At 31.1% G+C, this 15,830-nt stretch overlaps 1 protein-coding gene across 1 annotated transcript; it reads left to right on the forward strand.

The window, feature by feature from the left end:
• Positions 1 to 1,649: 1,649 nt before the first annotated feature.
• On the forward strand, positions 1,650 to 13,954 carry LOTGIDRAFT_210915 (hypothetical protein; the record flags this gene model as incomplete). Its single annotated transcript, XM_009066807.1, has 16 exons — positions 1,650 to 1,838; positions 2,262 to 2,380; positions 2,651 to 2,731; positions 2,852 to 2,965; positions 3,278 to 3,469; positions 3,759 to 3,837; positions 4,086 to 4,184; positions 4,484 to 4,624; positions 4,786 to 5,088; positions 5,587 to 5,682; positions 5,907 to 6,023; positions 6,563 to 6,757; positions 7,335 to 7,520; positions 8,007 to 8,074; positions 13,259 to 13,436; positions 13,868 to 13,954. 16 exons carry the CDS (start codon positions 1,650 to 1,652, stop codon positions 13,952 to 13,954), a joined length of 2,244 nt encoding a protein of 747 aa, XP_009065055.1.
• Between the last annotated feature and the right edge of the window lie 1,876 nt (positions 13,955 to 15,830).

The raw sequence follows: 15,830 nt of genomic DNA on the forward strand, positions 1-15,830 counted from the left end.
TAAAAATTTACATAACTCCATATCAATGAGAGATGAAAAATCCTCAGGAAAAAAGGTTATTGACTTAACTTATTCTCATTCATTTTCGTTACAGAAATTAACTAAAAGTACCAGAAAAAAGAAAGTAATGGCATCAGGAGGGTTAGGAAGGGGTGGTCGTGGCCAGGCTTTATTAAAAGCGTTGAGTCAACCAGCCAGAAAACCAGGACAAATAGAAGAGGAGGTGAGCCACTCATAGTGGGACTGCCTGTGTTTTTTATTGATTTGAATACATCTAAAGTCATTTTCAACATAGACCAATGTGATGGCTTACAATTTAATATCACAATATTTCTGACAATCTAATCTGAATAACAGTTGTAATTTAGCACTTAAATCATTTGCTGTCCTTTCAGAAATCAAAACAAGACATATCAGAAACAAATACTGCCTCAGGAACACAAGCAGCAACTGCTCAACCAGCATTCCGTCCTATGGGAAGGGGTAGTTTTCTACTCAAAAATTTAAAGGAAGCCTTACCTCAAACAGGGTCTACACCAGTATTACCAAACCCACAACAATCTTTAACATCATTACAAACAGGTGAGTTGATATACTGCACAGGTAGCAAAGGTTTTTTAAATAAGGTAGTGAAAGTAGTTATTGGCATCCACCTAATCAAAGTTTTCAATGCATTTTATCCTTGCATTACAGATAAATCAGATAAAAAGATGGTTTACTTACTCTTGTTGGTATAAACCACCAATTAAGTTAATGCATATATTTATCAAGCAATTTGGACACCAATTATAGCACATGTCATTGTGCAACTCTGGCGATTTTGAAGTTATCTAGTTTGCAATTTGTTGATATGCAATTTAAGGTGTACCCACAGCTCAGCCACCTATCAGATTAGGAAGGGGATTAGCAGACTTTCAGTCACTGTTAAGAGGGTAAGTTGACTACTTTCTGAATTAATTATTGTCATTTTGTTTGGGTTTAATTACTGCACAGATTTAGATAGCTTCTAGTAACATTAAAGGGATGACATGAAAATAACTCCAGACTTTGAATGGGACAATATATCCCCTAACAGTGGGTTATGTTGATTTGGTAGCTCTTTGCAAGATTGACTCATTGAACTCGTTTGGAAAGCTAAATTTCATTTCAATTTGTATATTTATAATGTTATTCTTGTCATTGTATAGCAAAGCTCCCGTTTTACCAGTTGGACGAAGTACATTTCTACCTCCATCACCTCAAGGTAGTACATCACCTCCAGCACCTGGTACACCCGTTAGTTCAGGATCTAAAATTAGTCAAGGTTCTCCTGGATCAGGATCTAGTGAGGGTTCATTACCAAGATCACCACCTCCCTCTACAGCACCTAGATCACGACTTGATGTTGGAGAAAGATCTGCTACTGTCCATAAGTCAGGTTCTGATGGCAAAGTGTAAGTAGAGAGCTTAATTGTGATATATATTAGAGGTTGAAAGCAAGGCTATGGCAACTTTCTGATATACTTATATTGGCATCAGAATTTGTCTCACCCTTAGGGGGATTTTAGTCAATGGCACCTAATCACCTTGCAGATGACAATCCAAACCTCTATTACCAGAGCTTTCCAGAACTTAGATGACTATATGAATTGAATTATTTCAGGTTGCCTATGTCAGCTAACTATATTCGTGTTAAATGTAAAAATGAAGGTGTATATCAATACCATGTATCATATAATCCACAAATAGACAGTAAATTTATTAGATGTCGTATGATCAATGAACATAAAGCTGTTATAGGAGAAACTAAAGCTTTTGATGGTGCCTTATTATTCCTGCCTAAGAAACTTCCTCAAGAGGTATACCCGGTTTATTTTTGGTGCTTATCTTGTTTTTATCATAGCTTTACACATTATGTTGATTGCATTGAATGTCAATGTTGCTTGTTTGAGTGAGTCTTATGTTGTTTGACATTTGTCCAGGTATGAAAGGCTTTATTGTTAGAAGAGAGTTGCATTTGACTCTAGTTAATGAAGCAAGAGCCGAGTTTTCCTAGAATATTCTTGTTGTTGACCTATAGCTCCTGTTCAGTGACATCGCTGGCATTGCTAATACCCTCGAAGTCCTATATTGAAAACTTATTTTCGTGACTGGCCACAGGAGGATTTTTATTTGAACTATTTGTCAATTGTGTTGTCTTTCTGTGGGTACACTCTGAAGTGTTACTATGGGGTTGTCTCCCTTCCATAATAGACTTCATGTTTGGTATATTGTATTTGTAGAACACTATATTGGTATCTAAGAGAAGAAGTGATGGTGCAGATATTACACTCACAATAAAACTGATTAAAGTAGTCCCTCCAGAATTTTGTACTCAGGTTTATAATATTTTACTTAGAAGGTAAGGTCCCACTCATATGAATCATTAAACTTATTGACTTAATTGTAATGCATGTTTGTATCACGATACGACCTGTATCAACACTTGTATTGTATCGCCATTACATATTCATGTTGAAAATACTCTTGTAGCTTCTATTTTTTATCTGCAGCTTTTGTGTACTCTATATTGTTACATTGGGTATTGACTCTTCCTGTGTTGTTTAAGGAGGTAAGATTAGTCTATTAGATAGAAGATTTTAATAACTAACATGTTTGATTTCTGTTGTAGAGTAATGAGTATATTAGAATTATGTCAAGTTGGTAGATATTATTATAATCCACATACACCATCATCAGTACCTCAACACAAGTAAGTTATTTACTAGTATTTTTCATCCCAGTCTTGCTTCATCGTAAAAGTAGTATTCAAATACTAATCCAATTTAGTTCATGCACTGAATATTGACTATTTATAATTTATATAATTCAGATTAGAAGTATGGCCAGGATATATTACTGCTATTCAAGAACAAGAAGGTGGATTAATGTTATTATTAGATGCTTCACACAGAGTGTTACGTACAGAAACAGTTCTTGATGTCATGTAAGTATGCCTTGAAAATATCATTTCTATATCTTGTTTAGGGAATCACGTTATGTTTTTATATGGGCATAGAATAAAAATGTCCATCCACTTAATGATTATAACTTTAATTCATTGAATCTGTATAATGGAAGTAAATTTTTGGAATGAACGCGATCTTTTGCAAAGTGTTCCCCCATTGCACACTGCATGGCATTGCCTGTCTTCATTAACACAATCAGGTCTGAAAACTGGGATTTTCAACTCTATTTGATTCCTTTCAAGCATATTACCAGTACATCAATTTATGGACTAGTATTAACTCTCTTTCAGGCAAGCTGTAGTACGTAATAATCCTAAAGGTTTTAAAGATGAGATAACTAAATTAGTATTGGGTAATATAGTGTTAACAAGGTACAACAATAAAACATATAAAATAGATGATCTATTGTGGGATAAATCACCACAAAGTACATTCCCAGCTAGTAAAACAGGACAAGAAATCTCATTTGTTGATTATTACAAGTAAGTGTGTTTAATTTGTTCTTTGAAAGAACTGTTTTTGGGGAAATTTATATATTATAATCCATGAGAAAATTCCTAAAATGATACTTTAAAGGATGCTGTCACTTCTTATAGACACAAAAGATATGAATAACAATTTCTCTTATACATGATTTGCAACTATTTAGCAGAAATTATTTTGCTAAAAAAGACAAGAAGGCCATTGTTGAAATACCACAATTTGCAATTTCTATAACTATGTTCACTTGTAATATGTTTTCACAAAAAAAATTGTTATTTTATTTTTTAGAACAAATTACAATGTGACTATAACAGATGTAGAACAACCATTGTTATTACATAGACCTAGAGCTAAACGTATGCCAGGGGTAAGTTTATTTTCCGACTTCATTTTGCATGGCTTCCACTTTTATTCAGTATAATATTTTATTTGCTTCTAAAAAAATTCTTCATATCAAAGACTTCATGACAGATCTGTTAGCTTTTTTTCGGACTTGAAAATTCAGTGTCCCTTGTATCCTGTAAGCATAATAGCAAATTTTATATTAACTTGTACAGTTATATTTTTCTTGCTTTTTCTGTGCATAAATTGACATTCACTGAATTTTTGTTACAGGAATCAGAAGCTAAACAAGAGTTCATATGTTTAGTACCAGAGTTATGTTATATGACAGGTTTATCAGATGCCATGAGATCAGACTTTAGACTGATGAAGGTAAGTGAAACACTTTCAAATAAAAATCAACAGAACTTTCTAAAATCGTTATACAGATCAAACTTTAAAAATGACATGATCAAGACGATACATATTTATCTTCTTTTATCTATAGTTAACTGCTGAACATTGAGTGTGAATGAATTAAAAGAGTCAAATACCCTGATCTGGAGTAATATGTCTTAAGTGTATGCTTCATTATAACATAATGTGACATTATTTGGTAATGGCTGCTTCTTCTAAGGTCTCTGCATATATCACATTTAAAAGGGTTAAGTATTTCTATTTTAATTTCATAGGATATTGCCTCACACACAAGAGTGACCCCAGCCCAAAGACAAATGGCTATGAAGAAGTTTTTAGATGCTGTTAGAAATAATAAAGAAGCTAATTCACAGTTTGTTAACTGGGGTCTAGAATTAGACTGTAATACAATAGATGTAAGTTTTTTTCATATTGCAAGCAAATTTGTTAAAAGTTCTAATTAATGATAAAATGAAATCCAATAAATGAAATTTTTGAAAGAAAAAAACTAATTCATCTTGCAATTTAAATAATTTATTGCCAAAATTTGTCACATTTCATTAATTGTATTTTTTAGATGCAAGGAAGATTGTTACCAGTAGAAAATATTCATTTTGATAGATATGTAGCTAGAGATGTACAGAATGCTGATTGGGGAAGGGAATCCTCTAATAATAGATGTCTAGTGTCTGTAGAACTAAAAGATTGGGTTGTATTAGCTACTGCTAGAGATATATCTAAAGCTTCAGGTTTTATTGAAATGATGAGTAAAGTTTGTCCTAAGATGGGTATTATGATACATTCACCTAAAGAACGTAAACTGGTAGATGACCGAACAGAAACTTTTATTAGAACTTTGAGAGAGGTCATTACACCAACGGTAAGTAATATGATTGGTTTTTTTTTTAAACTTGGTGACCAAGCAATATAACGTTTTTGAAAAACGCATCGGAGTGATTAATCTAACCTTAGGATTTCTCTTGGTTTTAAATCCTTCACAAGGCTTTAGAGATTTAGTCAAAACCTTGTACACCAATTTCACCAGCCCAAATACTATTTTACCATCTCTTTTAAGGGTTAACAAAGTTTAATCTGATTATGCTTCAATTTTTTTTATTATTTATCTGTAGAATGGTATATATAGTGTGTTTGATTCTCATCTGCTTGGCTATTGTTTCTGGCGTTTCCAATAAATAGTAAAATAACAATGTCATTTAACCCCAATATGATATATTTAATATATATATATATATATATATATATATATATATTGTAAAAGCTATCTTAATTGTTATTCATTAAGGTTAAGTGTTTTAGGCAATGAAGTTTTTTTTTCTCCAGAATTCTTAAGCATGTCTTGATATTTTTATTCTTCCAGACACAAATGGTAGTAATAATATGTCCTACTAGTAGAGATGATAGATATTCAGCTATCAAGAAATTATGTTGCTGTGAACAACCAGTAGCATCTCAGGTAAGGTATATACATATATTATTTAAATTTGACATTTGATGTGAAACATATTTGACATTTGTTTAATCCTTTATAAGTTTATAAGTTATGAAATATATTAAATATTCTTACATGTGTCTGGGTAGAATTAAAAATTGGAATATATTTTTTGATTATTTATAAAGGTTAGAATGAGTAGGTGATCTATCTTGAGACAACTAAATCTATTGACACTTTATTTTAAGGTTATCAATGCTAAAACTATTTCCCAACCACAGAAGATGCGTAGTGTAACAACTAAAATAGCTCTTCAGATTAACTGTAAATTAGGTGGTGAACTGTGGGCTGTTGAAATACCAATGGTAAATATAACATATTTCTATTTTAAAATACTGACACAGTCCGAGATGTCATTGACTGAACTCCAAGATGAATTCCCGAACATCTATAGGAAATTTTTAGTAACTGCTTACAAAAGAAGTAAAAATCTAAGTCATATTCTTGTCCAAGGCAATTAGATCCCCTTTCATTAACTATCAATGTCTCTACTTGTGATCTAGGCCGGTGCTTCTATAGTGGAGTGCCTCTTTTAAAACATAATTATGAATCTCAAAATAGGCCCCTACCACAATTGATATTCCCTGGACCCATAGAAGACAACTTCCATATTTAGCCTCAATTTTGAATGAGAAAATTCAATGGACATCAAAAAGTAATTTCTGAGAAATGCTTGCTCACTTTCCTGTGATAATGAAGTCTGTTTTAGTCCATAAATCCATTAAACCATAAATTCAATATGGAGGTTGATAGCTACAGTGATCTGTGCTTGGAACAAAGAAAGTTACCTGAGTTCAGAATGATCAGTACATTAATTAAGAAATGAAAATGTTGTGTTTTATAGAAAAATGTAATGATTATTGGTATTGATGTGTACCATGATGTAGCTAAAGGTAAAAGATCTATTGCTGGATTTGTAGCTAGTATGAACAAAGCTTGTACCAGATATTACAGTCGGTGTTATTTTCAAGGACAGAACCAGGAGATTATTGATGGATTAAAGATATGTTTGATCAGTGCCTTACGTAAATATCATGAGGTAATTATACTACACTGATTTATTATATTTGATTATTAGATGAACGAGTTTTTCTAGATTAACCTATATGTTGTGATAAACAGTTCAATAACAACACTAAAAGGGATTGTAAAGAGGTTTTCTAAAAAAAATTTGTGTGTATCGGGGAAACTGATAATAAAAACTAAAACTAAGTGTTTGATGTTGTCACTGATCACAAAATAAGCTTCACATAAGGCAATAAGTGTCCCTGATATACATAAAAAATTTAGAAAACTTCTTTACAATACCTAAAAACATGAAAGGGAAGTTGACCTTTGATCAACGGACAAGTTAGCCTAGGACAGAATCCTCCAAAGATTTTTTCCTGTTGCACAAAAGATCTTGGTTTACTGTCCCATCCTTACAACTAGTTGATTCTAACCCCAACAACATATTTGGAAGTATTTCTTAATGACACACAATTTTGTTTGTGCCTGTGCCTTTGTAACATTGTTTTCAATGCAATGTTACAACCATTATTTATAAGTTAGACTGAAACCCTGAACCGTTTCAGAAATCTTGTATTTGAAATACAGGTATATTAATTGTATTATAGGTCAATCATTGTTTACCTGATAAGATTGTGATATATAGAGATGGTGTTGGTGATGGACAGTTACGAGCTGTAGCAGACTATGAAGTCAAACAATTACATACATGTTTTGCTCATTTTCCCAATTACAATCCAAACATGGCATTAGTTATAGTACAGAAGAGAATTAACACTAGACTATTTTTAAAGGTAGGTTCCCCACTGAGAATTATACCTTCTAATTCTCTATAATTAACTCTGTATAGTATTAAAAGTAAGACAATTTATCTGTGTTTGATTGGCTCAGATTAAGTCGATCAAACTACAACTTGCTCTCAGGAAAGTTAAAACTGTATCAGGATTGTTGACCGTATTTGCCAGTATTGTCTGATTAAAGCTTCAAAATATAAAGTATTTCTATTTGTGGAATTCATTTCATAGGTGATGAAACCTAAATTAATATTATGCATTAGCATAAGCTTATATCTGGCCATTTCGGTTCCTCAAATTATGTGATCTACAGATGTAATTATGTCTAGGTTTGGGTTAGCATAGAATGTTACTTTTATGGAAATTAAGTGCGATTTATTTTCCTGTGTGGCCATATTTGTTGGATTAGCATAAACGCAGTTACGGTTATTGCACAAAATCTGCATTTAAGAACTTCAGATCTCAACTTAATCCCTTTCTTTCTAGGGCCGTAATGAAATGGAGAATCCCCCACCAGGCTCTGTAATGGATCATTCTATAACTAGAAGAGATTGGTACGTATTTTTATTTATATAGAACTCGAACTCATACTGCTGACAAGTGATTCTAATATATGTAATCCTTAGCAAGATAGCCTGTTTAGAAATGTGGGTTAATTTATGAGGACTTACATGTGCATCAGCAAAGTTAGCAACTCGTTGATCAGGAGCCAGATAGAATAAACTAGAATATTGTACAGTAGGAGGACTCTTTGTGTAGTAGAATTTTATTGAAAGTTATGAGACCAATCTTGACCAAAAATTAAAGATATCGAAATAAATGCATTCAGGAAAAAACTCAAAATAGCTAGCGTTTCATTATAAAGATTAACAAACGAGGGTTTAATATTTAGTGTGTTCTCTTGACATATACCAGTTCTTTAAAGGTGATGGTAAAGAGGTTTTCTAAATTTTTTATGTGTATCAGGACACTGATATCATCAATTTGCACCATTCCAATTTTCAATCAGATGTCTGTAGTTCCTGCAATTTCACTAAAACTAAGTGTTCGATGATGTCACTAATTGCAAAATATTATGCCTTATCACTTAAGACCCCTTGTGATTAGTAACATCATCAAACACATAGATTTAGTAAAATATCAAAATTCTAGAAAATATCTTATATATTTACAATAAAATACAAATTTATAAATCATATATAAATGAACAGGAGAGAACTCTCTCTATAAGGTTTATAGAAAAATATCAAAATTCTAGGAAATATAATCTTATAATCTTTGTAAGACATACAGAAGCAGTGTTCTTGAATATAATCTTATATAGAACAGAGATATTTATAATAGTATACAAATGATAACTAATTTAGAAACTAACACTAGTTGTCGGTCAAATGTCATATGATTGATATACTCTTCATGCAATTTTCACTCAATAGAATGTTGATTGCATGAAAAAGTAGATTAGGTTTTAAATTATGATACTGACAAAACTCTAGATATTTCTCTGTTCTGTATAATATCAGATTGCGGCATTTTGGGGTTTGACTTGAGTCTTGAAAATATATAAATAGTCTTCAGGAGTACTAGAAAGGTACGAAAATCATAAAATACCCTTCAAAAATATCTCAAACTAAGAGTTTAGACCAGAGAATATGATATGACTAAATTAACACTATTTCAATGATATTTCTCTGATCTGTATAATATCACATTGAGCTACAAACTGATTGTCAGAATTTAAATAGCCATTGTTTTTATCAGTGAATGAGGCCAGGTGATAGGATACATATAACCACAATAGCTTCCATCTGTATCAAATCTCTTGTTACTATCTGTATATGTTAAAGTTTTACTGTCATCATCAATATTCAATAAACTGAGTTGATAATCAATAATACAATATTTTAGTTTAGAATTGTTAACTGATAATGGTTTAATACCACAATACATACCACCATAAAACCTTCCTGCACTACAACTCCATATCAGGTTGTTGATTCTTTAGAAATAACCGACCCTAACTGATCCATATCTAAACTAGAATCCTTTTCCTCCCACTGTAAATACTGTATATATAGATTATAATAGTTCTTACTTTCACCCTGTTTTTCTATTTCTTTCAAACGAGGCAATGTTTGTAAAATGTTTAATGTTGTTTTAGTTGAAGGTGAAATATTTGATTGCATTTTACTTTGTAATCTATTTATTTTACTTGTAATTTCCTTTTCTCTATCTTCTACTTTACTCCTATTTTCTTCCAAATTTTTCCTGATGTCTTTTCTAATCAGTTCACAACTTTGTCGTAAATCTGAAACAATTTGCTCAGTTTTTTCAGTCACGCAAGAATCCTCACACAAAGATTTCATTTGTTCAAATGATTTTAGTAATGAAGATCGAGTTTTCTCCAAGTTTTTGATTCTGTTTTGGATGATTTTTGTGAATGTTGAAGTTTTTCTATGGCTTTATTCCGTGTTTTGTCACTTTCTAAATCCAGTGTTTCATGTTTTTGTGTAGTCCTAATATACACTTGGAACACAGTACTATATTACAATTAGTACAGTAATAATCCATCCCCCTATGATTATGGGTGTGTTGTTGAGGAAGGTTCAGGTTTTTCTGTTTGTTGGTGACATTTTGGGTGTGTTGTTGAGGAAGGTTCAGGTTTTTCTGTCTGTTGGTGACATTTTGGGTGTGTTGTTGAAAGAGGTTTACATTTTTCTGTTTGTTGGTTGACCATCTGTACCATAAGTATAAAGTTGGTAGGAAACTCCTTTGCACCACCGTTTGGAATATATCCTTCTTACACAATGGACAGGGGAATATCTTTATCTTAGTACCAATATGTTTCTCTATATTACTGATATGTTCTTCAATGCACCTTAAACAAAAGGTATGTCCACATGGTGAAAATTAGTTCACACAGTATTGAGTAAAACTTTTATAAAAATTCTAGTCACTATATAATTGTTTAAAATTAAAGGAATAGTGTATCAATGATGATTAAATAAAAGCATTCTACAAGTTTTTGTGGTTGTGTGCCTCTCTATTTGTCTTGAAGATCATATTGATTTTTGTAGATAGATGATTATAAAATGGCTACTTTAACTGTGGGTGCACATCATTACGGGAGGAAAAACCAATGATCTAACATCCTTCACAATTTATTTAATTTTAAACCAAGCAAAAGATCATAAATCTGTGCATGGATAACACTTTTTTAAACTCAACACACTTTTTCAGAAATGAAACTCTTGCATATGATTTCGATAGGGTTCATCCTTGGTTGATTACAAACACTAGTATATCGTGGGTGACCGTCTGAAACCTTATATATAACAGTATAAGACACAAAATTACTTTCGATAAAAAAGCTAAAAATCATTTGTTAAAATCTTTTTATATTTTCATCATCCATGCCTGTCCACAATTGCTCGTAAACACTCTACAAGGCACAATTCTTGACAAACTTAGTATGGTTGTTTGTTACTCCCAAGGATGAAAACCAGAAAAATTGAAAAATATATAGTATGAGTTATTGCCCTTGATCTTGAAACGCTTGTAAACACTCTAAAAGGGGCATTTCTTGACAGATTTTTACGAAACTTGGTGCGAATGTTTGTTATCACCCAACGATGATCCCTATCGAAAATCAGAAAAATCGAAAAAATATTTAGTACGAGTTATGGCTGACTTTCTTGAAAAAGCGTTCAATTTTTAGCTTGTAAACACTGTAGAAGGCATAATTCTTGACAAATTTAGATGAAACTTGGTATGAATGTTAGTAAAGTTCAACTCATGGCTTGTGTTTTTATCCTGTTTAAAATTGAGGTCCATCAACATCATTGTGAATATCAAGTTTAGATATATAACTTGTATTACTGATATATCAAAGTAACTGATATGCAAAGTGCTTACTGTCAATATATGTATTTTTGTTAGCATGTTTAAAAAAACCTGTATAAAAACATCAATCAATCACTTCAGTGGTGACATTTTATGGCCAATGGATGCACTATTTTTATACCCACATGAGAAAAAATTTGATATGATTTCTTGCCCTTGTTGTTGAAAACTCATTAAGTTTTTAGCTGGCAAACATTCTAGAAGGGACAATTTTTGGTGGATTTTGAAGAAATTTGGATTGAGTGTTTTAATGAACCTATTAAAAATAAAAAAACAATATTGATATATGTTAATGCCCTTGTTCTTAAAAACGCATTAAATTTTTAGCTCGTAAACACTATAGAAGGCTCAATTCTTGACAGATTTTGTCTAAACTTTATAAATTGTTCAGTATCATTAATAGATAAAAAAGGGAGTAAAATTCCTAGTTTGAGATATTTTTGAAGGAATTATGCAATTTTCGTACATTTCTAGTATAGAAGTCTATATACATGGGCTAAAATGGTACAACTGTCCCTGTAAGTCAAAGCTTACTGTGCTTGTTGTTGGTATTAATAACCTATAAAGAGAGGATCCATCTAGTTGTCATTTCAGTAATTATAAGTGTCAATTGTAATTGTAGATCAAAGATTAGTGCCTCTATATCTGTTGACTGACAAGACATATAATCAGACATAATTTAACTAACTTACTAGGACATTGTTATACATCAAAGATTATCTTAGTTTTGTTTCCGGTAGAGTATATGTCTGAAATAAAAGTTCACATAGTATAGATCTAGTTTGAGTAGGTGTTATTTTTTCAGTTCAGACCAGCAGGTTGTTGATTAAAAATTTTCCTAGAAATTTCCGATATTGGTATAAGTAGATCAAATCATCTTAAATTGTGGGTTTCAATATTTTTGTACAGGGAAATGAAATTTGAGCTTCAAATCCCTTTAAGTTTCAACGTATGTAAGCTTACACATAGTTTGTGAGAACCTTTCATGGAACACAAGAAGTGTTAATGCTTTCACTTTAGATATTCTTGACTTATCTGATTTTTAGCGTGTGCGACCTTAATTTAGGTTCATTGTGTCATGGGTCTAGCTAGATTTAACAAAAAGAATTTGAATGGATTTCGTGTTATTTAACATTTACTCAAATTAATATTTATATAAACAAATTACAAAAGATTTCTGCCTTGAGCCAAAAAGTGTTTCAAAACAGAGTTTATTATTTTTTCTTTTGATCTGATGTCATGCCAATAAATATGATGGGAAATACAAAGATGTGAATTTAATTAATAGAAGCTAAAGGCATTATATATTATTTAGACAATAATTGTATTGTTTCTATTTATTAATAATCCTAATAGAAATGCTAAATAAACACGAAAGACTGATTTAAAAGTCTATTTCATTCATATATTAATTGCAATATGGCTCATAAACTTAATATTTAGGCTTGAAGGGATTGTAAAGAGGTTTTCTATATATTTTATTTGTATTGCGGACACTGAAAGCATCCATCGGCAACATTCCATTTTTCAGTCAGATGTCTGTTATTCCTGCATTTCCATTTAAAAAGTGTCTGATGATGTCACTAATTGTGAAGGGCCTTAAGAGATATAAGTGATGTCATCAAATTCTTATTTTTTGAGGAATTACAGGAACCACAGATGTTTGAAAAATTTAGAAAGACCTCTTTAAAATTCTTTCAAGTTCAGATTTTGAGTCCAATAAAAAAAGCATTTAACTCAAACTATTTGATAATGCTCATCTGATCTGACCTGTTTTGAAATGGTTATCTGGACAGCTTGGATAGATTGTTGAAATATCATTTTCTATGTTTCAGGTATGATTTCTTCTTAGTAAGTCAACATGTAAGACAAGGAACAGTGTCTCCTACACATTATATAGTGGTACATGATGGTACCGGTTTAACTGTTGATAGAATGCAGAGATTAACCTATAAGATGACACATCTGTATTATAATTGGCCAGGAACTGTTCGAGTACCAGCTCCATGTCAGGTAATATCTCAATTACAGGTTACTCAATGAATTCTAGTCACATCTGATAGGAACATAGTCACTGACTAATTTACTTTTTCAACTCCCAATTCCTCGTCCCAAATAGAAAATGTGCAAATTCAGAGATATGATATTAACCCTTTCAATCCTAGCAGCCGGTTTACAGGCCACACACTAACGCAATATATACCCGAGCAGCTGTTACGTCATACAAAACGTCATATGCTTTTACTGTTATTACTTAGAGTTCAGGATATATGATAGTATATGATATTTACACTCAGGGTTCAAAGGGTTAACAATGAAATTCTACATTGCTCACAAAAAGAGATCATTTATTGAACAGAGTATTTGCTGAAAAATGAAATGAAGCATCCATATTTGTATTTTAATCTGTTTTTTTTAGTTATAAATTAATTTTATCTTTTCAGTATGCTCATAAATTGGCATATTTAGTTGGACAGAGTATCCATAAAGATTTCTCAGAAGCTCTATCAGATAGACTCTTCTTCTTATAACCTGGAACAGTCACAGACAAACTGCAATATATGATGGTGCTATGATTTTGGTGCTGTCTGTGTGTTAACACTGCCTGTTTTTGATACTACTGTGCAAGAACAAATAACAGCAAATCTTAGAAACTATTATTCTATTTAAGCTCAGGGAATATCTGCAATTCCATCTGTTATACTCTCAATTTTGTGAATATTGATCATAAAGTCTTCACATAGACTTACCAATTATCTTCTGTAAAGTACTGAATTTGTCGGTGCTAACCATTGAAATTTGACTATACTATATACATTCTAATCACATCATTTCTTATTTTGCTTATGTAGTCAATATCAAAATAACCCTTCCTACTCTAATTTCGAACCATGCTTTTATTTTTTACAATTTGATAATTTATATTTTGTATATCTATGTTGTATTAAACCTTATTTGTAGAACACTAGTTGTGTTTATAAGTTTTTTGTTTTTTTTTAAGATTTTCAAACATTAACTGCCTTATCCAAATAATAACTTTTAAGACAAATTACTGTTTTTCTTGGAATGGGAATTAAATTAATGCCAACCAATTTTTTAACTAATCAAATTACAAATTCAATTTCTAATTGTAGTGTTTAGTTAGAATAGAATTATTTAGTATTAGTGGTTAAATTTGATAGAAATTTTAACAAGTTAGTTTTATTAGTAGTTTGTTACTGTTTTAATTACTGTTAATATTTTATAATTAATTAGAATGATTATTTAATATTAATTTGCTTAGATGGGTATTTTATAAATTCAGTTTGTTACACATCCCACAACTTCTGTTAAGTTGCTTTATTTTTCAAGCTTGGCATATCTTAAGTGATCTCAAAACATTTTTTAGGTCTTTACAGTGATCATGTAATATTCTACACCCATGCCACCTTATAGTCTTTCTTATTAAATTTAAATCATTATTAAAATTGGAAATTTAAGTTTCATTAGTTGACTGTATAATAATGAAAGATATCAATTTTAGACTGTTTAATAACTTGGATTTCAGCAAAGGAGAAAAGGATGATCATGACCTATAAAGGAATTATAAAGAGGCTTTCTAAATTTTGTATGTGTATCGGGGACATTGATAGCATCTATTTGCAACATTCCAATTTTCAATCAGACATCTGTGGTTCCTGCAATTCCACTAAAAATTGCAAAGTCCTTATGTGATAAAGAATATATTTTGAAATTAGTGATGTCATCAAACATTTAGTCTTAGTAGAATTGCAGGAACTTATTATGAACCAATAATATTCATTGATTTACATTCTACAATTCAAATTCAAGCTTTATTAATTTAGTATATTCTCAACATGTCAATTTCTTTATTGTTATGTTGGTCATTTAAAAATAATTCATAAGAAGTATCAGTAATCAAAAGCAATTATTATGGACATTTATTCATTCTTATAAGAGTTTTTGACATAAAGTTTTTGCCAGTATTGTCAAAGTAGAAATGAAAGGTTTTCATTATCATTTCATGTTTTTAAGTCAAGTTTGTAAAACTACATGAAGATAACATGTTCATAGTTTATATATTTTTGTTAAATTTTTTTATTAAAATTTCTAAAACTATTCTACTCGTTTGTTTGAAAAAAAACTGTGGCACTGGCACATTTTACATTTCTAAAAAAGGATTTCCTTTTACTTTTGAAAGGATTGAATTCTAACTACATATAGAATGGGCTCTACTAGGTAGATGTTTGCTTTTCTTGGGGTTCAGACTTTGATACATTTATAATCAAGATGACATAGTAAGATTCTGTGCCCAGTTTCCACTTTCGCTGATTTTATTGTGTTGGTAAAATTAGGGGCTGCAGGATGTGCTTCCGAACTCAAATAATGACCACCAAATGATAAATT

The sequence above is a fragment of the Lottia gigantea genome, assembly GCF_000327385.1.
Source record: "Lottia gigantea unplaced genomic scaffold LOTGIsca_8, whole genome shotgun sequence".
NCBI classification, from domain to species: Eukaryota; Metazoa; Mollusca; class Gastropoda; family Lottiidae; genus Lottia; species Lottia gigantea.